Below are 25,624 nucleotides of genomic sequence, written 5' to 3' on the forward strand. Positions count from 1 at the left end.
AGTCACACAGGCGTTTGTGGACTATCTTCTCCAAGATCTTCGATGCTATTGGCAGCAAAGATATGGGACGGTAATTGCGAGATGCGTTCTTGTCACCAGACTTAAATAGGGGTCGAACATTTGCAATCTTCAGGGAGACGGGCACAATGCCAGACGAAAGGGATGCATTAATTAATATGGATAGCGACGGGGCGAGGGCTGCTGCACAATGCTTCAGGATGAATGCCGGAATACTGTCGCTGCCCTCAGCTTTACGAGCATCGAGTCTCACGAGAAAGGTGAATACCTCCTCAACACTAGTGGCCTGGAATTCCCGCAAAGGTTCCCGTGGTGACGGACCACAAGGTAAGGATAGCTGCACAGGTCTACTTGGATCGGAGACTACTCCACTGAATTGCTCGCTGAGTGCTGCTATACTGACAGAGGGTGGAGTGGGAGTTTTGGTCCGGCCGCTGAGCTCGTTTATTGTCTTCCAAGTGAGGCGCGCATTTGCCTGACTCCGTGTGAGAAGATTCTTGTAATACTGGGCCCTGAGGCGTCGGGACATTCGCTTAGCCTCGGCTCGTGCTGATGTGAATACAGTTCGTAGATCCATGTCAGTCGGCGAGGCTCGCCAGCGACGATGTGCTGCGTTGCGAAGTAGAATAGCGTCGTGGAGGGCAGGTAATTTCCAAGGACAGGGCGTGCGGGAGGAAGATTTAGGCCGATACGTTCGGACAGGAGCGTGCTCGTCCAAAACGGAAACAATCTTGTCAGTCCAAGAATACCACATGGCATCCACAGTCTGAGCGGTTGAAAAATTCTCCAGGTCACAATGATGCAAGTCATGAGCGAATTGGTTCATATCGATCCTTGCAAGGTTACGACCGCACTTGACAGCAGGAGGTTCCATAGTGCACTTGAAAGGTAGGTCAATTACGGTCGTCCTTTGTGGACTGGCGTGCCAGAGTGCTCAAACTGACAAGTCAGTGAGCTCTGCGTGGAACAACCTTTCCTATAAAATTATCGCCCCAAGCCGCTTCCATTGATTCATACTGCTGTGGCCAGCGCGGCCTGGCGACTAGCTGGCTTGGAGGTGACAACGTTGCGAATGAAACTGCAAACTTCGGAGTCAAGGTCTGGTTAACCTATCCATGAGCAACACTGACTCGCGCTGCCATCTGGTGTTCACGATGCTAGGCGTTTGTCGCGCTGGAAACGGAGAGTCTCTGGAAGTTTGTATTCCTGGTGATGGTTTGGCATGGAGAGCATCACGTGTAAGTGGTACTCTTCAGACACAATCAGTATGACAGTAGTTCAGTTGACTCTTCCTCAGCCCACTCAAGCTCAACTGATGAGGAGTGAATTCCCCCGAAACACTGTGTACTGAGCAGGGAGTGGTGCTTTCTTGCTGCAGGTGTGCCGAAACGAAGGTTCGAAGGACTTCTTGTGTGCTCTGGATGGCAGGCGTAAGTCGGTCACGTGTCATTCAAGCTGGCGGCAGAGCACAACCTTCAGTGCGAGGAGCAACCAGCTTTCCTATAAACTTATCGCCGACTGAGTCATTTATACCACTAGTATTTTCGTACCCACCGTGGTCCTGGTGGACTCTTGAGTAAGTAGAAATTATGCATACACGCACTGCAAAGCAATCATGCACCTAATGTATACCTGCCAAGTACACTTCAGTACTTGCCAGGTATTATGTATGCATGAGGTGCATGATGGCTTTCCGGAGCCAAAACCCTGGATTTTCCTCGGGGTTTCGTGAAATCGGGATACTTGGCAGGTGCTCGGACTTCGAAGTATACGTAGATCTACGTAGGTCTATGCTCATGAATTATTTTTGTGAAACGATCAGACTGGGCACGCACTGAGTCTGTATCAATGTACAGTAAAACCTGTAATGGCGACCACTCGGATATGGCGACCACTCGACCATGGCGACCACTTTTCCTTGTCACGGACGCATTCACATTCAAAACACCTCGGATAAGGCGACCACTCGCTCAACGCGACCGGCGACCACCCACCCGCGACCGCTTTGTACAGTGCTAGTCATGTAAATGTATGCATTGCATGGTGCACCAGGCATGGTAGATCTACACATCAGTGCAGGAAGTGTAGATGTACATGGTGCATGCACGACATTTCAATGATTTGACAGGCCTGAGGACCCCATGGCCCAGGCACATGAGTCGTGCTAGACTAGCATAGGTCAGTGACTTAGGTGTGTGCTGCACTGATCATTAATGATGTATCACATGTGGATAATATGGTCACGTGACCCACTGAACCTGGGTAAGAAGACCACCTGGCCACGGCGACCACTTTTTCTCGTCCCTTGAGGGGTCGGTCGCCTTAGACAGGTTTCACTGTATGTGGCCGAGTCTGTGCAGAGTCCGACTGTACTTAGTCAGTAAATGCATGCGCTATCACGCACCTCATGCATTTTGATACTCGGCTGCACGAGTCCGGCAGGGTCAAGCAGGAGCTAGCTGGTCCACGTTTTTATTAGTATTACTATTAGCCTAGCCCAGCCAGGTATGTAGTGACAGTAGAATCCCTGATGTAAAGCCTAAAAAAGGTGACAAGGGCAGTTGAAAGTAGGTCTACAGCTACTATTTTTAGCGCCGCCCGCGCTGTATTTGACAATAGCAGCTGGCATAGATCTAAACACTAAAACAGGTAGCTACCCAATCATCGCAAACATCTCGTTTTCGCCCAATATCGCCAAACATGACTGGCCGCTACCCATTCGCTTGACGTCGTTTACATTCGTGCTCTGCCGAATAATGATCCTCTGCCCAAGATGGAAGATGCAAGCCAAACCTTGGAGACTTGAGTTCGTTCAAGTACAGTGCAGTACAGTACCTTTCTTGCCCTTGCTTCGGATGCGTATACGCTTGGAAAACAATAATAAACCAACCCAGACCTGACCTGGCCCGCGGCGAAGAAGCAGGCGTTCTTGCAGCCGCTCCGTGCCAAGACAACTACTAGTGAACTACTTGCGACTTGCCGCGGAAGATTAGCCTGCGCGCTGCTAGCTGAACTGGAAATAATTATAATATTATACACCAGTAGCCCCGCTGTTCACCTGCTTGAGGTCCCTGTGCGGCTCGATTCGTCCAGGACCGCAGGAGCTGGTGTTCCGTGCACCGGATGCTCAGGCAAGCGAGCCCTCTGGCAGTGGACAGGATGGGCCCTCGAACAGCTATGCACTGGGTAAGACTACTAAAGTAAAGTAGTTCCGTGGCTGGGCGCTGGGTTCATTCATTCATTCATTCATCGCACGCAGTTTGGTTGGTTTGGTTGGTTTAGTAAACTTCCTAGATCTACCTAACGCATTCCTGCATGGCCAGAGAAACTCGACCTCGTGAAAAAGATCACTTCTGGCACTATGCAGTCCCAGCATCACAAACACTACCTTCCACACTTGATCCCATAGTTACTGTCCATAACTGCATAAGATCGAATTTCTCTAGCCAGAACTGTATGGGCGATTTCATAGTTTGGTCCAGCCAGTGTTTACAGCAAACTACAGTCGTACAGTGGTTCATTACTCATCCCTTTCTTGTTCTTTGCATCTGCTCTCTCCTCTTCTCCCCCACCCCTGTGCCGCAAACATGCAGCTGTTATGTCGAGACAATGATCAGAAGCGGATCCAGGGGGTGCGAAAGGTGCTCGCGAACTCCTCCGGTTCTCAAAAAATATATAAAGGAGAAATGGAAGAAAACTGTAACGGGGTTATTTTCTTCTTTTCGTATTATGGTGGCAGGCCCTCATGGCAGGCCCTCATGGCATGCCCTCATGGAACAGTCTACTTTACATGATGTATCTTCCTGTGAGTGGCTGGGAGAAGACCTTGGCTAGTCAAGTACCAGTAATGCTAAGATTCTGATCGAAAAGCATTGAAATTCGTAGAGCCCTACAACGATTATGGCAAGAAGTTCCTCGAATTCTTCGTTCCCTTTCTTTTTCCGGACACCAAAAATACTTGCAACGCACCAGACAAAATGCCACATTCTGCCGTTTTTCTGCCCGTACAATCCGGTATTACTCTAGACAGGGCAGGGCGCGAAATAACGGTCGGACATCGGACAATTTCCGACCGTTTACGGTCAGTTTCCGGATGTTTTTGTACACATCCGGACAAAGTGTCCGCACACTTTTTTTGCAAAGTACAAAAAAGAAAAGGCACGTCAATCCTTTGTCTCATAGTCATTAGTGATGTCGTCTGGCAAGAGAAAGCCAAGCACGGCTGACTCCGGGTGCTCAGCTTGGAAAGAAGCCCAGAGCAGTCAAGACGACCACTTGTGACAAGTGGGTTGCTGAGTATGATAGGGAGCTTTCAATTTACTTCTGTTTGGCTGAGCTATGAGTATGAGCGCAGTCCCTCAGATCGTAGCGTTGTCGAAAATTTGAAGTGTAAGATGTGTTCCCGTTTTGCTGATAAAATTTGCAGTATCAAGAATTTTTCTGACTCCTTCGTCGTTGGCTCAAGGCACCTGAAAACATCAGCCTACAAAGATCATGCTGCTTCTGAAATGCATCGCCATGCCATGGCATTGTTTGGCAAGGAGCCGTGAGTCAAGCGGAAACCCAATAGAGTATGCGCCAATCGCTCGAGCCTTGTGCAAACTTGACGACGCAGCAGCAGCCAAGGTCGGACTCTTTTCACATCATGATAACATTTTGATGGTATTAATTCTACACTGAACACTGTGCGATTTGATGTGAAAATTTGCATTTCCGGACATGTCCGGCCATTTTTGCAACTGGCAGGACATTGTGTCTGAGCACATTTTAATCCTTAGCGCATGCCTTGCAGGGGAGTCGGAACCGGCGATCACTCCACAGAAACAAAAACCCACAGAAAATAGTGCTTTCACCAGGGGAGTCCCAACTGGCTACATCATTCCATTGTTTCCTTTTAGTAGTAGTAGTAGTAGTATTTATTATTCCCGTAGCTATGCAGAAGACGTTACTTCAGTAACGTCTGGCGCTAGCCAGGGTCCACACAGCTTTAATTTGGTGTTTGTTTGTTTGTGTCACGCCTGGCGCTATCCCGTATCTGTCCCGTACTGTACCGTACCAGCAAAGACAGCTGGCCACAATATTTTTGTTTGTTTGTGCCATCGACATGCCTGGCGCTATCCTGTACCTGTCCCGTACCATCAAGAGTACGGTACCATCAAGAGAATGAGTATATATGCGAAGTGTATCGGGGAGAATGCATTCAGTGCAGTAACATTTTGTGTGGATTTGTGTGCGAGGCCGAGATCCCACTAGCAGGCTGGCTGGGCCGCCTGTCGACCAGCCCGGGAATCGCATGTAGGCCGATAGCATAATAATTATAACGTATATACAGTCATGTAGATGTATAGCAGGGAGCCATATTATGTAAACGACTCTCTGCTGTATGGGGAGATTTTCTGGAAAGAAATACGAAGTAGGGAGACGAGTAAATGCAATCAGAATGGATGTTAGTTGCCGTCAGTATAATAATAAGAAGAAGAAGAACGCCCGTGATCGGCAGAGTCAGCGCCGGTCACAGGAAACGTCAGGACAGACATCCCGTCGACTCCAGAACGCCCGTGATCGGCAGAGTCATCGCCGGTCCCATAGCTATGCAGAAGACGTTACTTCAGTATCTCATTGAAACGTTTTTGCAATACAATGATGTAGCTAATCAATGGAAAAAGCATTTCCATCAGTTCTAACAACATGCACGATGAGCTAGGCAACAAAGCATAGCGCAGGGACCTGAGCTTCCAAGCTCTCTCGTTTGACTAGGGGAGTCCCAACAGGCATGGCCTTGTTACAGGGAACCCTAGGTGAATCTTTGTGAGGTGAGCAAACTGAGTACCAGCAGATTGTGCTTGATGACGACAGTTTGGAGGAAGAGCGTTCTTTGAGCACTGGGTGAAGTTTTTAAACAATGTCGATGAGCAGTGCAAGAGACTGGGCCTGTCGACAGTCATGCATGCAGCTGGAAAGAGTGTCTGCTCTGGGATTTCAAGCCAACAGGGTAGATACGGGTACCTGGCACAACTCTCGCAGGCCAGGTCAGAGCCGGGTGCGTTCACGTGCGACTCCTGTACGTACATCATGGAGCCGTAAAACAGAGGTTTCAGGCTGTCCAAAAAAGAGTTCAATACCGAAAGGCAGGGCTAGTTCCAACAAGAACAAGGGGATGAAAAAAAGTGTAGTGCTTCTGATTTCACGCACTAGGTGATCATGGGAAAACAGGGAGTCGTATAGTAATATTTTTACGACTCTCTGTTTTGGAATGGACTCGGATACCCCCCCCCCCCCCCTTATGTTATTTCTATAACTTAGAACCTCCCAAGTTGGAAGGCGGGTTGGAGTGCGCATCCAAGACGTGCCAGAGCTGCTAGCCAGTTGTAGAACGTCAGTACCGTCGGTCAGTGTCGTGCAATGTTATCGCATGAGCTGATTGTTTAGCAACTTCTGGTGTTTATAGTGGGCATTTTAGCGAAGCTTGTAGTTCCTTGGTCCTTTTCCTTTTCTAAAAATTACTCCCAGTTTTACATGTGTAAAAAATTCGCACTGGGAACTCTGTCTGCGGCTGTCTGCAGCCTGTCAACCAGGGGGTCATCAAATACCAAATGTTTCAAGACTCCCTACTGTCAAGGTGTCAGTGGGTGCAGTACTCCCTCCACCCCCCCCCCCCCCCACCCACACACACACACACTCCCCCATTTCCTTGAAGTGCAAAGAAAAGTAGTCAATGGGCGCTTTCGATTACACGTTTACACAATTCTGCAACTGGTTTTTTTAATGACCAGAATGAGCGGATTCCGGCCTTGTAAACGAACGACTGGAATTCACAACGCATTTTGTTCATGTCACAAACAAAATTGATGAATCGTAAAAAGAGATCACGACACCCTCGCGCGCACGTGGACCCAGCATCGCACACATGCCGGCCAGGGAGACTCTTCGCGCGCTTGAGTCATGACCAGACCGACCGGTAACACACCGACTGTGCAATTCTGGCGCCAGAATTAGAGAAATTCCGCCCTCTCTTCAGAATTGACGGATTCGACGGAATTGGATGAAATCAATTCTAACGACAATAACTAATTCTAGAATTGACCGAAATGCGAGTAATCGAAAGCGCCCAATATATCCCCAAAACTGGGTCACAAGTAACCCAGAGGTAATTGTCCAAAGGGGACAAGTACCTCCCCTCCCCTCCCCCACCTTGCCCTGCCTTGATTACTGACCTGGCCGACCAAGCCCTGGAAAAGACGCAGCTTGCAAGCGCATACCATCGGCCCGTCGCCGGAAACTGAGAAATAGAGCGACTGCCGAATGTGCATAGCAACAGTGGGGATGAGACTGGAGTCTGGTTCTGTTCGAATCAGACTTCAAGGGACTCCTCCTCCCTATCTCATTGACGTGCCATTTCTGATCTGTTCTTTTTTTGAAACTCGGATGTTGAGCCAATAATAAATGTAAAAAGGAAAAGGAAATATAGATACGAGTTGAGAGTAACTCTCCATCAAATCAAAAATAATTGTTCTTTCTTTTTTTCTTCAGGCACAGACGTGTATCATGTGGCTGCTCCTCTCTACTGTTGCGCAACATTACGCAATAGCATGTCCAAGTGGGTGCACCTGTAGGTGGCCTCAGACTGTCAATTGCTATGATCGGCAGCTGAATGTGGTACCGGACAACCTGCCCGTGGAAACAACCGTGCTGTATGCTCTCAGTTACTAGTATACGGTGTTGCCTGCCTAGTTCTGTGTGTATGTCGGGTGAAGGTGTGAGGGTGTGTGTGTGTTTTTATTTTATATTTTTTTACTATGTTTGTGTGTGTGTGTGTGCGTGTGTGTTTGTGTGTGTGTGTGTGTGTGTGTGTGTGTGTGTGTGTGTGTGTGTGCGTGTGTGTTTGTGTGTGTGTGTGTGTGTGTGTGTGTATGGGTATGCACGCGTGTGCGTACATTTCTGTGTAGGCCCCCGCGTAATATGTCGGCATTTTTTTGAGCATTTTCGGTACAATCCGCGAACCCAGCACTTTCGGCTTGTGATGCAGCATTTTGGGGGAAACGGAGCACTTGGCCGTTGTGTATCAAAATTGAGAGAAGAAAACTTCCCAAACAAGAACGTTCCGCATTCCGTGGGTTAGCTTCTTGTTGAGTAGTTTATGAATTGTTTACCATGGCAGACTCGAGCCAGTCTCTTATTGAGTGTGTTTCGGATGACAGTGATGAAGATGAAGATATTGTAGAGAGCGATTCTTGCCATGGCATTTCGAAAATATGGTTTTGACCAGGGAGTCGTAAAATACCGGTATTTTCTGACTCCCTGGTTTTGACGGCGTGTGCTGAGGATTACAAAAAAGTGAGCATTTTCCGGGGGGATAGTGCCAGTGCATGGTGGTGGTGGTGTGTGTGTGTGTGTGTGTGTGTGTGTGTGTGTGTGTGTGTGTGTGTGTGTGCGTGTGCGTGCGCACGTATGCAGGCTAAAAAATAGTGATCGTGAATGCATCAGCCATGCAAGCCGTTCAATGGTGAAATCCTAGCACACGTTGCTATGTCTAACATAGCTTGTTTGCTATCGTTGCTTAAGTGTTGGGCATTTGTAAGCAGCAAGCCGTGCGTGGGAGTGGATGCATGCATGAGTGTGTCTGCTCACATGCGTGTGTAGCGCTTGGCACTTTTTGCAATGTAAACACGCCACTTCGAATAAGAGACACACACCCGTCTAATACCGATGGGCTTCGTGCACTGTCTGCTTACCTAATCCTATGACTACTCAGTGAGACTCGGGTGGAGAGCCAAGGATTAGATTATGCTCAGTAGTTGTCACGTTTGTCCTAGTCTCAGTACCATTGTCTTTCTTTATTATTTTCGAGCTGGGTATGTGAACATAGTAAAAAAAGAAAAAAATTAAGAAGAAAGGACCGAAATGTGTTCGATGCTATCCGTAGTTTGTGTCCAACACGAACAGTTATAAGTAAGATGTTGTGTAGTCAGAAGGTGCAACACTGAGAGAGCACAACACTGACTGATGTGACTACTTACTCATGTAATGTAACTGAACATCGTCACACGAGAACATTCTTAGAACCAACAAATTGTTCTTTGATGGTGTGAACATGCACGATTCTCTACAAAGACTGTGCAAGTTTTCTCAAAGTGCGAAGACTCCACTCACTGTAGCCCGCATCCATTACAGTGATGTGTGTCGGCGAAAACAGGGGGTCAGCCTCCTAGCCTGGACCGTTGTTATTTCATCTATTCCAGTCTGCTTGTTTGCTTGTTTTGTTTATTTACGGATTCTCCAGAGGTAAATGGATACCTATCGTGGGAGTCTCACCAAACCAATAAAAAATAATGAAAATAAAATTATGTATGGAGTGCAAAAAACTCAAAATCTGAGATTTTTTAAGTCACAGGAGAGGAAGAACAATAGATTGGGAACCAGTCTATGCACAGTTGAGTCACAGTGTATACATCGGTATGCCGTGCTCGGTGAAATTCTAGCCTGGTCGTTCTTCGGCGCTCTGTTCTTCGGCGCTCTGTTCTTCGGCGCTCTGTTCTTCAGCGCTCAATAGTACTGTGCACCCATACATTTTCACACAGCACTCTCCAAACGGTGCTATCTGGGCTACACCAAGCAATACTTGTAGAAGAAAAATTATTCGAATTTTCGGGCAAGGCCCATCTTCAGGTTGGTTGTTTGGTAGGGATATATTTTTTTTACTTCGCCAGAATGAACAGGCATTGCTGCCTTCTTGCCTGGACAAGTGGATTGTCCAAGCTCTCACAAAAAGTTGAAGGAGGTTCATTTAGTGATTGGCGTAGCCCAGAAGAGTGCTGTGAAGATGTATGGGGCTGTGCAACTTAAATTCTATTGTCATTCTAGTCCTGAACCCACATGTTGACAGTTTCTGCAGCACGTCTGTCAAGAGAAGGATAGATTCACGGTTCGAGTGAGACTCGGCTAATAGAAAACTTCCTTTTTAAAACGTGCCTCATTCTTTTTGTTCTGTACGGACACGCTGTGCTAGGGACCTTGGCAAGAACAGGATCAGTACGCTGAATGCAACATCGTTCCACAACATCACCCAGCTCTTTCAACTGTAAGTTGCAAGAGTGCCAGATGGATCCAATTGTTAAATTAGTTCCTACATACCTGCAATGATTCTTGACAAAAACAAAAGGAACTGTAAATGCTCCATTTCTAGCACATGAGCGTAAGGAACGGCCATTTTGGCTTCGGCCGTATCAAAAGGGTCCGATGATGTCGGACATGTTAGTCCCAATTTTCAATCAATCCCTCCATCAATAGTTTGCGAGATCAACTATGTCGCTTTCAGCTCTTCCGATTTCTACATCAATGGGTCGCATAATGTGAGCCGTGTTCCTTCCAACTCCAGGAAATCCCTGCACTGGTGAGTCACATGACTAGAACTCTTTTTGGCTACGGCTGTCCACACGCTGTCCACGTTGTACAGGCCTGGAGTCACAGCCATGCCGGGCTGAATGGCTGGCAAAGTGGTCGGTTGAGCTGCTCTAGCGCCGCCTCCACTGCTTCGGCTGCCATCGCTATGTGCATCTCTGTGCGTTTTTGCCGGCGTTTGCACCATGATGGTTTGTGGTTGTCTTGTAAAAAAAGAAAGAAAAAAGTTGTGAGCACGGGTCTACTGATTGGTCAAAGGACACCCGCATAACAAGAAAATAATAACTCACGGTCTGCGTGAGGCTCGGCTAGAAGCCGAGTTTTTTGCATCCGCAGGAACGCCACCACCCTCTTGGATAAAGCGCAGGTGCTGCTCCTGAAGCGCATAACACAAAGGCAGTGCGGTAGTAAAGCCAGTGCCTGTGTACGGGCGATTTACATCATCTCCTGGTGTGTCACATGACTGCTCATGATTGTGATAAGAGACAAAGAGCAAGAGCCATGTGGGTACCATAACCCCCCCCCCCCGACCTGCGTGAAACAAATAGAAAGCATGCGTTTAAATCAATGACGTCTAGCCTCATTCTATCATCCATATGCTCCTGTAGTAGCTCACAATGTACCCCATCGTAACCCCATCCCCCTGCAATGTGTTTGTTTCCTTACTTGCTAGACTGATTTTATATGATTCTGGACTGATTTGAATCATATTATCTTCCTTATTGGCCATGGGCCATAGTGGAAATAAAGAATAATCTCTAATCTCCATAAAGTCGGGTATAAAAGCCGCGTCTTATATTATAACTTTTTGGGAGAATTTTGCAGGCTTCTATATGAGACAGGCTTCTATACAAGACAGGTATTTCTATGCATGTCAACACTAAAACCAGGCTTATGTACTGCCAGTGCATCTTAAAAATCAGGCTTCTATTCAAATCAGGCTTCTATAAGAGACAGGCTCTAATGCAAGACACTACGGTATATGGCTGCAAAAACACCATGCTGCATGTAACAACATTTGGTTCTGTGGTACCAGAGGATCACTGGAACTGTCCCAGGTTATTGTTCTGCGGATGTGTTTGGATTTTTGAGACCGTTGTGCATCCTCTCTCTCTCTCTCTCTCTCTCTCTCTCTCTCTCTCTCTCTCTCTCTCTCTCTCTCTCTCTCTCTCTCTCTCTCTCTCTCTCTCTCTCTCTCTCTCTCTCTCTCTCTCTCTCTCTCTCTCTCTCTCTCTTCTCTCTCTCTCTCTCTCTCTCTCTCTCTCTCTCTCTCTCTCTCTCTCTCTCTCTCTCTCTCTCTCTCTCTCTCTCTCTCTCTCTCTCTCTCTCTCTCTCTCTCTCTCTCTCTCTCTCTCTCTCTCTCTCTCTCTCTCTCTCTTTCTCTCTCTCTCTCTGTTTCTCTCTCTCTCTGTTTCTCACTCTCTCTCTCTCTCTCTCTCTCTCTCTCTCTCTCTCTCTCTCTCTTTCGATATCTCTCTTTGTGTATGCAGGTCGCTGGATAACAACAGCGTTGAGAGTTTACCGGACGGAGTGTTTGACACGACGACATCCCTACAGTATTTGTAAGTTCAGTACAGTCAGACCTCGTTTATCCGGTCCTCTTTTATCCGGATCCCTCGCCATTCGGAAAAAAATTGTTGGTTACCGATTTACAGCATACGCCATGCATACATACAGCATGCGTGTTCGATTATCCGGTTCCCTCGCCTATCCGGATAATTTTGTGGAAAATAGATGTGTGCGGTTATGCGCAGTCTGACTGTACTGCCGCTGCTGGTGCTGGTGCTGCTCAACTACAGTCAGTATTGCGAGTAACAACCCTCATGAGGAAAGTGCCGTTATTCGCCAGTTGTCTTTGTTTGTGAGGCTGCACGCATGGCTACCATGTAAGGTCCTGACCTTAAACAGCTCTGAAAGTTGTTCTGGTATTCGCTATTTGATGTTACTGTATATTTTGTTTGCAAGGTTCAGTGTGACAGTGCATACAGACGGCAGCAGTACAGGCCGAACATTTGATGCGGTCGAAATGGGTTTTAGCCCTGGGAGGCCGAAGTTTTAATGGCCCGAAAATCTGTAGACTTACGGTATCCCAGAGATTACTTTTTATTTTTTTTATTTTTCTAGCAAACACAGCCCTACAAATAATCAGGGGAAGAGGACAACTGAAGTGACACTGGACAACAAGACAAAGGGGAGTAGGGGCGATGTGCTGATGTGGTTGCTATTCGTGAGGCTGACTAGAACATTGCCTGCGTTTATGTTATGGTGAGGTGTGTGTATTCGTGTGTGTGTGTGTGTGTGCGTGTGTATGTGTGTATTCGTGTGTGTGTGTGTTTGCATGCATTTGTGTGCATGTGTGTATTGTATGTGTGTATGTGCATGTCCGTGTGCATGTATGTATATCTGTGCGTATGTGTGCATGTGTGCGTGCGAGCAGATATTTATCACACAACCGACTGCAGACGCTGCAATCCGGAATATTCGACAAGCTCACCAACCTGAAAGTTCTGTGAGTGTCCTGTCCTTTCAACGTCTTCTGCTGTTTCTTGCTAGCCTCAGCTGGCTATAAAAAAAACCTGCAATCGCCATGCAGAGTTGTCATTGGCTATCCCAGCCATGTATTGCTTAGACCATCCCCCCCCCCCCCCCCACCCACCCCCACTGGTATGCATGAGGAAAGCAAAAGGAAATTGAGATGGAGCAGACACTCGAGAGAGTAGGCATGCGGTGTTGATGCAAGAGTAACCGCAGCACAAGCCCAAACTTCTCGGCATCAATGCTGCAAGTAGTAATAAATTTCACCCCGCTGATGTGTTCTTTTCGTCGATTATTATGTTTTCTTTTTTTTCTTCTTTTTTTCCTTCCCTTGCCATGGATGGCTAACGCCCCGCCCCCTCCTTGCATTGGCTTCTGCCATTAGACGGTGAAGTGAAATAAAAATACTTGGTCCGGCTCATCGCAATTGTCGCTTATCTATCGCCACTAAGAACATGAGTGTTGTTGCCGCTCTGCAAAATTTTCCGCAATAGGCATAGTGAGGAAGCATGATACATGAATACTCTCCGCCACAAGAAAAAAATTCAGCCATGGAATACGGTGAAGCGAGTCATAGAAGGGAAGCAAGGTAAGCAAAATGCACGAAATAAACCAGCGAAGGAGCGCGTTGTTGAACTCACACTCTTACAGGGCCAGAGTTCATTCTACTCTCCATCACTGAGCTGCCGCCGTTACATGAGCTGACATTAAAAATAATTGCAGGTGTCTAGCTGCTGGCGTAGACTGGTAGAGTATCTCTTGCTTTCTCAGCCTGTCGTATGGCAGCAATGGGAAAGGAACTGTTTTGGCTGTCACTTCGGTGCTTGAAGGAACCGTGGGCAGTGTGACCTGTGTCTCACCACCGTGTGTTTCAACAGAGCCTTCGAATGAGGCATACAGGCCTCTCCAGACAGCTGTCATACGCTCCGCTGGATACGCTGACCACGACTATTGTAATGCTGCTGCCAGGTCCACGAAGGAACAAAAGGAACAACCAAAATGTCCCTCACATGCGCGCATCGCACATCGAAAACAACTTTCTTCTTCAGCATGACGCTCATACTCCTCTGCCGTGCACGCGTGCCTGTCACACTCTCCACTGACTCCAGGCTAGGATGTCAGTTGCCCCTGCTACAGTTCCGGTCTTCGGGTCGCTGCGCTTGGCTTTTGGCAACACAGACAGTGAATGGCCAGATTTCCACTTCCCCAAAAAGTCGAACACATCGCGATTCAAAGCGCTAGTCGCGATCATTTTTCTTTGGTGCCTCATTTGATCTTGCCATTACAACCTCCCAAGCAAAAGTAAGTTAGATATCGTGATTGGACTGGGTTTTACCTGTCAAAAAGTGCGTGGGAGATAAGCGACAATTGCGATGAGCCGGACCAAGTAATAAAATAAATTGATGCATGGAATGAAATGATAGAGGTCGGAGAGCAAATCTAGAGCTTAGACAGCAAAGCTTTGTTCAAAATTCCACAAGCTATGCAAAAGATCTCACTTTAGTAGTGTCTGGCGCTCGCCAGGGTCCACAGCGCTTCAAGTAATTTGGCATGTGTGCCGTAGGCCGCGTAGGGCCTCGTGTGACACTGCAGGCTTGACGCCTGGCACGCTATCCCGCACTTGTCCCGTATATATCTTCAAAGACAGCTGGCCACCATATTCAAATATGGATTTCAACGGCAGGATTTTGTACTTTTTTGTTAACAATCATAAGGCTGTGGAAGAGAAAAGACATATGGATACGAGTTAAGAGTAACTCTCCATCATGATACTATATACAGTCAGAAAGTGCAATAACTAGGCACAAAACTGACAGAGTACTGAAACATTTGACGTCCCGACACCTAGCTTCAACACATCTCCGTAGCGCTAACCGACAGCCTTCCAACTTGGAAGGTTCAAGGTTATGGAAAAGACCAAAGAGGGGAAGGCAAGCGCAACGAAAACGAGCAAAAGCTACAGTCCCAACGGAACAAAGAATGTCGATTGTTACTGGACGATGACGAGACCAGTACGATATTTGACAAAGCGGTCTAACTACAATTCGAAGCAGCAAAGCAGCACACCACCCAACTTGGGTGGGTCATAAATATCAAAGATAAGTAAAGAAAGGGAAGCTTTGCGAAAACGAATTGTACAAGCCGAACGCCAAACTCCTACAGTACTCCTCATGCATGATAATGTGATGGACTAGTTGACTACAAAACAAGTTGTTTCACACGACGTACGTTTCGCCGTATGGTTCGTGACGGCTCATCAGGTGTGCAATTTGAAACTCGGATGTAGCTTTTGCTCGTTTTCGTTGCGCTTGCCTTCCCCTCTTTGGTCTTTTCCATAACCTTGAACCTTCCAAGTTGGAAGGCTGTCGGTTAGCGCTACGGGGATGTGTTGAAGCTAGGTGTCGGGACGTCGAATGTTTTAGTACTCTGTCAGTTTTGTGCCTAGTTATTGCACTTTCTGACTGTATATAGTATCATGTTACAGTGATGGAGAGTTACTCTTAACTCGTATCCATATGTCTTTTCTCTTCCACATTTATTTATGGCTCAACATCCGAGTTTCAAATCATAAGGCTGTGTTGCATTTTCCTTTGAATATTAAGGAAGTCTGATGAGCGCATGATGACCTAGGTGAAGACGAAGCCTAGAGAGGGATTCTGGGCTTCCAATCCCTCTTGTTTGTCTTCCGGTCTAGCACAAGCCTGCCTATCGAAGACATCTGCAATGTTTTCAAACCATACAACCACATCAGGTGCATGAGACTGTTTCAGAACTATCCTTTTTTTTTTTAGAAAAGAAAAAGGACCAAGGAACTACAAGTTACGCTGTAATGTCCACTAATCACTGTCGGCTCCTGAACAATCAGCTCATGCGATGATAACATTGCCCGACAAAGTTGTAGAACGTCAGTACCGTCGGTCAGTGTTGTGCAAAGTTATCGCATGAGCTGATTGTCAAGTAACTGGTGGTGTTAGTGGACATTATAGCGTAACTTTTAGTTCCCTGATCATTTTTTCTTTTCTGTAAATTTATCCTTGGCTCTCCATCCGAGTCCATCCTTTTTTTACTACATTTTTTTGCCCAAGCTCTTGTGTCCGACTACTGATGTACGTAAAAAATATGTTTACTTGTGTGCGGTAAGTACATGTATGTATGTTCAGAGTTACAGCGGGGGTGTCGGAACATAATCGGCATTGGTGTGGCCATGAATGGGGGTAGAGGGTCCTGAGGTCCTCCTGCGGGAAAAATTCTGGAAAACTGGGCTCAAATAGCCCCTAATTTCATTGCTTCAAAAATCACAATATGGCAGGGTGCGACAGAGCTCTTGGCCATTGACGAAAATGTTGAGCAGGAGAGAGACTGAGAGCGCAGTGTAGTGGTGGAGGTGATGCTAAAAAAATTAAAATCACAAGATGAAATTACTGATGCGGCTTTGGCTGTACCTGGCTCACCGGTTCCGACACCCCCTTGGTTACAGGCAGTTCCTAGTTACGGACGGGACGGTGTTCGGTCGCAATCCACCCCGATTAGGGGGAGTTGTACTGCATATTTGAGGCTAAAATAGCTTCTGCGTGTGGTTGTCCTCTCTGTACAGCTATCTGAATAACAATGATCTGTCACAGCTTGGTGTTGCGGTGTTTTCAAATCTACTGGCTCTTCGTCAACTGTAAGACAATGGACAACGGTTTAATTGGTTCTCATCGCTAGTTTGGGGTGGCACTCTGTAGATGCTGCAGTGGTGATGTTTTTTCTATGGAGTGTGTGTGTTTGTTGGGGGGGGGGGAGGGGTCGGTGTCCGTTCGTGTGTGTGTGTGCGTGTGTGCATGCTTTTGTGTGCCCCCCCCCCCCCTCCACCACCACATGCATCACTGCTACTGTTGGCCATTGTCACACATGTCGAACCCGTCATTATTCGAGGTAAGTGTCAACAGTGTTAGGTGAGTTTTTAGATTTGCAGTGTCCCATGTCCAGTTTGAATTCACACCTATCTCCAACGCCTCCCATATTCACTGGTCTGAGGGAAAGACGCAAACGGGAAAAGTCTGAAGAAAAAAATGCCTGCCACCACCAGGACTCGACCCAGGGACCTTCGCTTGAGGCCAGCAATGCTCTAAACACTGAGCAATGATGTAGCTGTCATCCAAGACTTGTTCTGTCTCCCATATTTCTCTTTCTTTGGCATCAACCATTTTCAGGAACATGTTTAGCAATCGGCTGACGAACAACTCACACTTGTGCAATCTCGTCAACACGTATAAGAGCGGCGCAGCGCAAGTCGACAACAACATCACCTCCGCCATCTTACGGAGTAAGCTTGTTGTTGAGCACGTCTCTTTGACATCTCTATAGGGGTTAGGCTGATGATGTCGTGGTGGTGACTCTGTGGAGCAGCTTATATGCGCCACGAGGGGAAGGGGGGGGGGGGGTAATTTGGTGTGCATGTGCATACATGTGTGTGTGTGGGGGGGGGGGGGGACGCGCATGGGTGTGTGTGTGTGTGTGTGTGTGTGTGTGCGTGTGTGTGTGTGTGTGTGTGATGGTGCATTTGTAGGGACACACGAGTGTGTTCTCGCTTCGCTCCCAGCTGGTTGTGTGTTCTCAACACAACCGCATAGTCGGGGTAACGCGGGTGTGCAAACTTTACTTCACATACACGTGTGTGCACGTGCACATTTTGTTTTCTCTGCCGTGCACCGTGGCTATTTCTGTGCTCCAGTGTTGGCCGACTGTCCCGGCGCCGACGTGCAATGCCTCGTTGACAGCGGCAGTGGCGACGGCGGCGACGGTTCAAACCAAACGCAGCACGTCTGCACTTGCCCCTCGCTCCAGCTCTACAACGGCAGAGGCTGCCAGGCGAACACCACGTGCAATCCGCGAAACCCGCGCGACGCCTGTTCGGGTTTCCCCGTCTGTTCCGGTGCTGGCGCGGGTCTCGTGTGTTCGTGCGCCAGCGACTTCACCCTGACTGAACAGACGTGTACATTACGGTACGGCTTCAGCGGAGCGGTGGCAAGTTTCCGCGGTTACCCGATCGCACTGAATTTCATAGAAGCTACGAACAGTAAGTGCATTGGGTTGTTTTACCGGTTTTGCGTTGCCAGGGAAACATGTTTTTTTAAATGTTCGGTTAATGTAGGAGTTAACCGTTGTTAACAGTCACGTACCATTGCTTCGCTGTTGGCCTTTATAACGGGTTGCATAACCCTCCTTACGTGTGTGCACGATCTTGCTCTCTCTACATACTGCTGTGTATCATAGACATCACATGCCCACGCTCTGCGCATGCGCATATTTTTTTGAGTTTTTGAGTTTGATAGGCCATTCTGCTGCTATATCTGGTGTTCATAGTTCTCCCAATCACCTGTCGGCTATCCGTAATATGCAGTATGTTTCTTCCTATTTGACCGAATGTTGTGAAGCTGGGCAAACAGCAGGTCCATTTCCGGAGCCACCCTTTCTGTGCATGCAGACATCTGGTCTGGGTGTTGTGCCGAAGTCCAATGGAAAACTTCGTGTGATACATGACCTGTCGTCTCCCGATGGCAGCAGTGTCAACGATGCTATACCACGCGGGCAGTTCAGCCTGCATTACGACTCCGTGGACACCGCAATTGCCGCCATTATGCGCCTCGGCAAGGGCTCCCTCTTGACAAAGGTAGATATCCGTAATGCATTTCGCCTGTGTCCCGTCGCCCCCTCGGACTGGCATCTTCTCGGGATCCGTTGGAACGGCATGTACTATTACGAGAAGGTCCTTCCATTTGGTCTCCGCTCCTCACCATTCATCTTCAACCAGCTGGCAACGGCTATCAACTGGGTCCTTGTCCATGTCGGCTCCTTGCCCGACGTAATGCACTACCTCGATGACTTCCTCGACATCTGCCCACCAAGCTCCTCCCTGGCGGCCAAGCACAAGGCCATCATCTTGGACTTGTTCCAGTTCTTGAACATACCTGTCGCCACAGAGAAAGTCGAGGGCCCTTCCACTGTCCTCACCTTCCTCAGTTTGGAACTGGACACCGATCGCTTGGAAGTGCGTCTGCCTCAGTCCAAGCTTCTGGCCCTACGTCGTTTAGTCTCTGCCACCCTCGACAAGGGTTGCGTTCTCAAACGCGAACTCGCCTCACTCCTGGGCCACCTCTCGTTCGCTTCCAGAGCAATTCCTGCCGCCCGTACATTCTTACGCCGCCTGTATGACCTCGACAAGGCCACATCTGAGATGTCATCTCACCGAATGCTGCAGCTCTCAGCCTCAGCCAAGGGCGACCTGAGCTGGTGGCACCAGACTCTGTCAACATGGAACGGAAAGTCATTTTTCCTGCTGGAGAAGTGGATGCCCAGCGCCGACCTCTAGTTGCAAACCGACGCAAGTGGCACCATTGGATTTGGAGCCTTCTTCAATGGTCGCTGGTTCAGAGGTGACTGGTCTCCGCAGCAACTGGAACTAAGCATTACCTACAAGGAGCTCTTCGCCATTGTCGCGGCCTGCGCCACATGGGGGATCGAGTGGCTGCGGCTGCGTGTGGAGTTTCAGTGCGACAACCAAGCTGTCGTGGAGTGCCTTAAGACGGGCACGAGCCGGTCTCCTGCAGTCATGGCACTCATCCGCACCCTGTACTCAATCTGTGTGAAGCACAATTTCCTGATCCGAGCATCGCACCTGCCAGGAATTTCCAATACCATCGCTGATGCCCTGTCCCGGAACAAGATGGATGCCTTCAGGACCTTTGCTCCTACAGCTGCGGAGCGGCCTGACACCATGGTCCAGCTGATCACCGAGTAAGTGCAAAGACATTCACTTAGGATGCAGATAGCGTTCTCTGTCGATCCTACTCCACAATATCAGTCTGTCTTTATGCCTCGAGAACAACACTGAGTCTTGTGCAATACATACTTACCATCTATATTGGTTATCACCCGCTATCTCCTCTGGCCCTAATGGGAATGTCGGCATGGGCACTCCTCCGTAACTGGCCTCTCGCGCACTACTATTAAACTCGCATGGGTCATAAACCGCTCCTGCTCAACGCAGGCCGACCCACAAACTCGCATGGGTCACAAACCGCTCCTGCTCAGCGCAGGCCGACCCACTTGGTCATATACAGCTCCTGCCCTCGGTAGGCCGACCACACGATTCGTTAACGCGCACTCAATTGAGGCCAGCTACTCTGCCCGACATTCCCATTCTTCCAAACTCACTCTCTTGTCTTTTGGTGTGTCGCGTCCTGCACGCGTGTGTGTCTACTCTATACTCTAGCATGGGGAGTAGAATGTTAAATGTTCGGTTAATGTAGGAGTTAACTGTTGTTAACAGTCACGTACCATTGCTTCGCTGTTGGCCTTTATAACGGGTTGCATAACCCTCCTTACGTGTGTGCACGATCTTGGTCTCTCTACATACTGCTGTGTATCATAGACATCACATGCCCACGCTCTGCGCATGCGCAGATTTCCTGTGCGCACAACAGAGCTTGCTGTCTTTCCAGTTTCCTTGCCTGCAGTCAGCTTTCAAATTCTGACCCACCCTCCTCATCCCATTTCTTACTCTTACACTCCACTCCATATATTTTGAAACACATGGATGCGGGCACTCCTCCGTAACTGGCCTCTCGCGCACTACTATTAAACTCGCATGGGTCATAAACCGCTCCTGCTCAACGCAGGCCGACCCACAAACTCGCGTGGGTCACAAACCGCTCCTGCTCAGCGCAGGCCGACCCACTTGGTCATATACAGCTCCTGCCCTCGGTAGGCCGACCACACGATTCGTTAACGCGCACTCAATTGAGGCCAGCTACTCTGCCCGACATTCCCATTCTTCCAAACTCACTCTCTTGTCTTTTGGTGTGTCGCGTCCTGCACGCGTGTGTGTCTACTCTATACTCTAGCATGGGGAGTAGAATGTTAAAGGGGAAGTGCATCGATTTTTCAAGTAGGGTCCAGAAGAAAGACAATTTGATATCGGTTCGAATGGCATATCTCTCACTTCCATACGATAAGCCAAACTTGCCAAATCGCCAATTGTATGCTCACGTTGCCATAGCGACCAGCGGAGTGATGACGTACGAAAGGCTTAGCTCCTCCACAGAGAAGGTCGATCACTGCATAAATTGGTCATTTTCAATTGTCTTATTGTATTCACGATGTGAAAGAAGTGCTTTGGTCAATGCTGTTAGTGCCGTGAACTATTTGTCGCCCTTCTCGTGCATTTCCCTAGGCTGACTGTGCCTTGGAAATGGTTTCCAGGCTTGGAATTCGCCGTCTCTCCTGAGACATTTTCAGCAAACTTTCAAACCTACGACATTATTTCATTCGTCAATCTTCACCACCCGTCGTCTCACCTGGCTTCAGAAGATGTTACGAGAGATAGGAGAGTCGCCAGGAAGCATCACATTCATCTTCAGGAAGTGGAAAGAGCAAACGGCATGGTCCTTGGTTGGGGGAAATGCTGAACGTCTGATTTGTCCCAACCAAGATTTCAGCATTTTGTTCGTCACTATTTTCGCTTGTCTGCTGGTGTCTCCGCGCTCCAGCTTTCTCCTATCGGTGTCACGTCCCAGTACACAACCGAGAGGACTACTAACAAACAGTTCACTGCACTTACAGCATTGAACACAGCCCTTCTTTCACTTCGTGAATACAATAAACCAATTGAAAATGACGAAATTCTGCAGTGATCGACCTTCTCTGTGGTGGAGCTAAGCCTTTCGTACGTCATCACTGCGCTGGTCGCTATGGCAACGTCAGTATACAATTGGCGATTTGGCAAGTTTGGCTTATCGTATGGAAGAGAGAGATATGCCATTCGAACCGATATCAAATTGTCTTTCTTCTGGACCATACTCGAAAAATCGATGCACTTCCCCTTTAAATAAACGGTTTGCGTCACACTCGGCTGAAGGGCGAGTTTTCCGTATCCGTAGGAACGCCACCACCCTCTATGGGTCAAGACATGTTTAAAGTTTTTTCTCATCCTCTAGACCTCAATGGGTATCAGCACGTACCTCGGTGATTAACAGGCTTCTTTTACACTATGCTCTGTGGACAGTGACACAGACAGATGCGCGCGCATACAAACACGCACGCACACGCACACATACACACGCATGTACACACACGTACACACACATACACACACATGTGCACACACGTACACACGCACACACACACACACACACACACACACACTCACACATGTGCACACACACACGCACACACACGCACACACACACACACACACGTGCACACACGTACACACACACGTTTACTAGTGCCCTAGTTTGATCCACCCATTTCCCTCTCCACCTCAACAGGTCTGGAGTTCAACTGTTCCGGCAGGAACGCCGTATGCTTCGAACGCAATCTACAGCCATACTGTCTGTGCACGTGCCCGGACACACAAGCATACAACGGATCCGGCTGCGCCGACGCAGCCTCGTGTAATCCCGGCAACCCGGAGCACGTGTGCTCGCAGTACGCCGTCTGCAACGTGAGTGCTGCAGAGGAGAGGTGCACGTGCGAGTACGGCTTCACACTGCACAGTGACTCTACATGTAAAGGTAAGTGCAAAGAGTTGGTGGACAGGCCATTGATTAGCCACTCTCGTAGCAATATCAAAAAAGTATTCTTTCTAGACCAAAGAGTAGTATAATATATTTTTGGATAAATAAAGATAGAAATATTTACGATACTTTTCCAGACGTTTCGTTGTTCTGAACAGCACCGTCAGTGGATAAAGAAAAGTTCTTTATCCACTGACTATGTACATGTATAGACCACTCTTTGGTCTAGAAGGAATACTTTTTTGAAAAAAAGTAAGTGCATCACCACTCACAGTTCATTTTAACATCTACACGCACACACACATACCCATGGTGCTCGCACTGCAGCCACCACCCGTGGCCAAGTCTCTGCAGCTCTTGTTCTGCCCCCCCCCCCCCCCCCCCCGCTAACACCCGATATGGCTTTAGTGCAATTTCTTATTTGGGCGCTGCCAGGTGGAATACACTTCCACCGGCTTGCCGCATGTCTAGTTCACCAGCTGAATTTCGCTCATCCATCAAATTATACCTAGGGTTCCCTGTAAAAAGGCGCTGACGCCTGTTGGGAATTCCCTAGTAAAAGAAGAATAAAAATAATAAAATAATAAAACATCGTAGTATAAGTCCCATCGATTTTTGGGGCGGGGGGGGGGGGGGGGGACTATGAGTGTTTAAAGTGGGACTCAGGATCCGGGAGATTCTGTAAGCAGGTCATTCAACAATCAGAAACCTTGCAACGCCCTTGTGTAGATCGTGGACATTGTGCAAATGATGCCTTAGGCTTTCAGTTTGTTCGTGTGTGTGTGTGCGTGTGTGTATGTGTGCTTGTGCATTTGTACATGCTTCTGTGTGCATAATAATTATGTGTTTGTCCATGTGCATGTGTATGCGCGTAAACATTGCACATATGTTTGGATCACCGTTGTCCGTGTTTTCGTTCTCGTCCCTGCAGTCGACTTTCCTCCGACTGTGCAGCTGAATAGCACGGACACATCCATCACTGTCCGCTTGGCGCGAACCCAGGCGCCCAGCGGTGAAATCCTGAACTACTCCATAACTGCTACGTACTTTGCCGGAACAAAAGTGATCTCCACGGCAACCAACAACGCCACGTTCAGCGATCTGCCACACTCTACGACCGTCGATGTAGCTGTGACGCTGACGCTTGCCTCGTCGCCGCGAAGCATTTCGTCCAGAATCGAAACCAAGAACGCGACGTGTAGGTATTCCCGGCTACAAGTGTGTGTATTCTAGCATTGTCTCTGGGTGTCACTGTAAACTGGTCCATGTTCATGAGGGTTTGTTCCCAATGTTGCGAGAAGATCTCAACGCAAATATAGGCGAGCGTGAAGTCAAACCTCAGCTGTAGGTTAGAGTAGCCAGTGATTCACACACATATATGTGCGCGCACGCGCACCTGAACACTAGACTAAGGTCCAAATTCTTAAAGTCAGATGTTGAGCCAAAGTAATTATGGATAAAAAGAAAGGACGAAATGATCTGGTTACGTTGGTGAACAGTTGGTCATAACTCGTAACATTTGGTCCATTCTTTTTGTCCCAATTCGTGAACAAGAACTAGGACCTAGGTTTTAGTGGCCAAATAAGTTGTCGGAAATATTCATGTTCAATTCATATGAAACACTGTTCCTATATGAGCCGGGAGCTATGTTGATTGGACAAACCAGGATCCAGCGAAACAACAACATGCATGGGTGTTAGCACCGCAGCATGCAACACACAGAAACAACATGCTTAATAGCATTTTTAAGGTAGCTGGAAAGGAAATCATAAACTTTTTGTGGTGGACTTTTCTTGCTGTTACTAGTATCTTACATGTGTGTGTAAAACTAAGCGGAAATATTCGGGCCGGTTTCTCATAATGGTCCACTTTAGCAAAATAAGTGGTAATTTGAGCAAAGATCCCGAAAATGTCCAATTGTGGGGTGCTCAGTATTCCACAATATTGATGGTAACCAGCTACTTTTGGCAATTTCATCTCTACATGGCACACTGAACACACATGCATACTTTACATCCCAAACATTTCCGGCCAATTTGAAAATCTGATTTAGTTTCCAGCTACCTTAAGTTGAAAGCTGGGAGTAATACCACGGTCCTTAGATTGTTATCCCCCCGCCGTTTATAAACGGGGTCATGTTAATCTTCAAGGCACAGATGCAGCTCCTAAACGGTGGGAGGTGAGTAGATCAGACCCACTACAAAGTGGTCAAAGACCAAAATCCCATTCACTGCAATATGCAATTATGGATAAAAGGAGAAGGACAAAAACGGTCCGAGTTATGACTAACTGTCCACCAACATAACGGGATCATATACAGTCAGCGAGTGCGACAAAATGGCACAACACAGACAAGGAGTACTGAGGCATTACAGTACTCCTTGTGAGATGTTATCCAGGGGCACCGGACACGGTACGGTCACTACGGTATTGACCGTACCCTGTCCGGTGCCCCAGGTACCCCGTGAATCACTAAAATACACTGATCTGGACTCTAAATTTCCAATTTTTGGGCTCAGCCATCCCTCCCCCACGAGTAAATTGTACTTCAGATGGCTGATCGTACTATGGTAAAATACCATCCGACGCCGCTGTCACCTGTGTGTGTGTTCCTGCAGATCCCAAGGCGCCGGTTCTAAGTCTGTGGGCGACCACAACCAACGTCACAGCGCAGGTGACGGCCGCGGCGGCCAGCGTAGAACGTTGCGCCTACTTCAGGCGCGTCTCCGTCTCGGGGAGCACGGCTCACGCCGTCCAGGACGTCACACGCCGATGCGCTAACGGCACCGGGAATATAACGTACGCGGGCGTCGAGGAGGACGCGGTGTACGAAGTGCGTGCTAATGTGTTGGACGGCATTCGTGGGCCAGCATCGCAATCGCTCAACATACGTACTAATAGCGGCGGTAAGTAACGCTGATGTTGCAAATGTGATTTCACATGTACTCGTTTGTTAGCGTACACGAGAGGCGAGGAACACGCGGAGTACAAAGTGCGTGCTAATGCGCTGGGTGGTGTTCGCGGGCCAGCCTAAGCACCGCTGAACATATGTACTAAGAGCAATGGTGAGTGATGCCAATGTTGAGATGGGCGTCGGAAAGTATTTTGGT

The 25,624-nt window shown here is 48.2% G+C and overlaps 1 protein-coding gene across 1 annotated transcript in view; it reads left to right on the top strand.

Annotated features, from left to right (window-relative positions):
- Positions 1–2,560: 2,560 nt before the first annotated feature.
- The window catches only part of LOC135827712 (uncharacterized), a 35,437-nt gene continuing 12,373 nt past the window's right edge, over positions 2,561–25,624 (top strand). Inside the window, exons 1-11 of the mRNA XM_065340166.1 lie at positions 2,561–3,204; positions 7,549–7,709; positions 10,025–10,096; positions 11,907–11,978; positions 12,854–12,925; positions 16,547–16,618; positions 17,148–17,260; positions 17,669–18,013; positions 22,266–22,511; positions 23,446–23,712; positions 25,133–25,420. Of these exons, the coding sequence (XP_065196238.1) occupies positions 3,142–3,204; positions 7,549–7,709; positions 10,025–10,096; positions 11,907–11,978; positions 12,854–12,925; positions 16,547–16,618; positions 17,148–17,260; positions 17,669–18,013; positions 22,266–22,511; positions 23,446–23,712; positions 25,133–25,420 (1,771 nt within the window). The 5' untranslated portion in view covers positions 2,561–3,141. The remainder of the gene's footprint in view (positions 3,205–7,548; positions 7,710–10,024; positions 10,097–11,906; positions 11,979–12,853; positions 12,926–16,546; positions 16,619–17,147; positions 17,261–17,668; positions 18,014–22,265; positions 22,512–23,445; positions 23,713–25,132; positions 25,421–25,624) is intronic.

The sequence above is a fragment of the Sycon ciliatum genome, chromosome 11, assembly GCF_964019385.1.
Source record: "Sycon ciliatum chromosome 11, ocSycCili1.1, whole genome shotgun sequence".
In the NCBI taxonomy this organism is placed as follows: Eukaryota; Metazoa; Porifera; class Calcarea; order Leucosolenida; family Sycettidae; genus Sycon; species Sycon ciliatum.